This window comes from Octodon degus, unplaced genomic scaffold (assembly GCF_000260255.1).
Source record: "Octodon degus isolate 3935 unplaced genomic scaffold, OctDeg1.0 scaffold00034, whole genome shotgun sequence".
In the NCBI taxonomy this organism is placed as follows: Eukaryota; Metazoa; Chordata; class Mammalia; order Rodentia; family Octodontidae; genus Octodon; species Octodon degus.
In genome coordinates, this window is record NW_004524610.1 from 972,492 (window position 1) to 973,611 (window position 1,120).

The 1,120-nt window shown below is 70.6% G+C and overlaps 1 protein-coding gene across 1 annotated transcript in view; it reads left to right on the forward strand.

The window, feature by feature from the left end:
* Dcbld1 (discoidin, CUB and LCCL domain containing 1) overlaps positions 1–756 on the forward strand; it is a 70,697-nt gene extending 69,941 nt beyond the window's left edge. The window contains exon 15 of the mRNA XM_023714288.1: positions 145–756. Coding sequence (XP_023570056.1) covers positions 145–404 — 260 coding nt within the window. The 3' untranslated portion in view covers positions 405–756. The remainder of the gene's footprint in view (positions 1–144) is intronic.
* Positions 757–1,120: the final 364 nt, after the last annotated feature.

Genomic DNA, 1,120 nt, shown 5'->3' on the forward strand with positions numbered 1-1,120 from the left:
GGGCAGGCCCGGCCAGCGAGCAGGGTCCTCCTCGGCCCGGCCAGCTTTCGCTCCGCGCAGGGCCCGCCGTGCCGGCCGCGAGGGTCTGCAGCGGGGCTCAGGGCCGCGGGCTCCCGGGGCGCCAACTGACGCCTCCGCTTGTAGGTTACCAGACGCCCCAGGACGCGCTAGGCGCTGACGCGGCAGCCAGGGCAGGCTCCACCTTCCGGCCCACCGACGCGCACGAGTACGCCCTGCCCCTGGCGCGCGCCAGGCCCGAGTACGCCACGCCCATCGCCACGCCCCAAGACGGCCACGTCCCGGGGTACCTCGCGCCTGCGGCTGCGTTCCCCCGGGGCCCGGGCTACGACCAGCCGCGGGCCGCGGGCGCGGATGGGGACGCGCGTAGGGGCCGCCTACCGTGAGCTGTACCACCGACCGCAGGGCGGGGCGAGCGAGCGACCCCTCCGAGCGCGCTGCCGCGGAGCACACACGATGTGCGTGGGGCGCGGGGGCAGCTGGGGCGCGCGCGCGCGGCGGGCTCGGCCGTGCAGGATGCCGCGGCGACGCGGCTGGCGCGCGCCTGAGCGCCTCCTGGCCCCGGCCGGTCTTGTCCCCGGCGCCCGTGACGAAGACTCTGGAAGCTGGGGAGGCGCGCGGGGCTGGAGCGTCGCGACGGGGACCTTGGCCCGCCCGGTCTCGGACTTGCGAGCCCGCGGGCGCGCACGGGAGGCTTGTGTCCGCGGAGGAGCAGACGTCGCGGGATGTGCTCCGAAAGGAGACCCAGGCTGAGCCTAACCAGACCTTTCACCCGGCTCTGAAGGGAGGGAACGGCTGGTTTTGAGGAAATGCGGTCCCGGGGTCTCTGGCCTGGGATCGCCTGGGCCCGCTGGACCCAGCCGGACCTCTCGGTTTGCTTCGTCAATAACTGTGAGTTACCTTTTTAAAAGAGGGACTTGCGTGCTTTGTTTTGTAATAGAAAATATGGGTCCAGAAGTCCTTGCTCTAAAAAAGCATTCTTTGTACGGACTCCACGGCCTGAAAAGCGGTGCGCCTGCAGCGCGGGCGCGGGTTGGGCGTGGACCCTAGCGAACCACTCTCATCCTGTAACCAGGCTCTCTTGAGATGAAGTCTGTCTCAG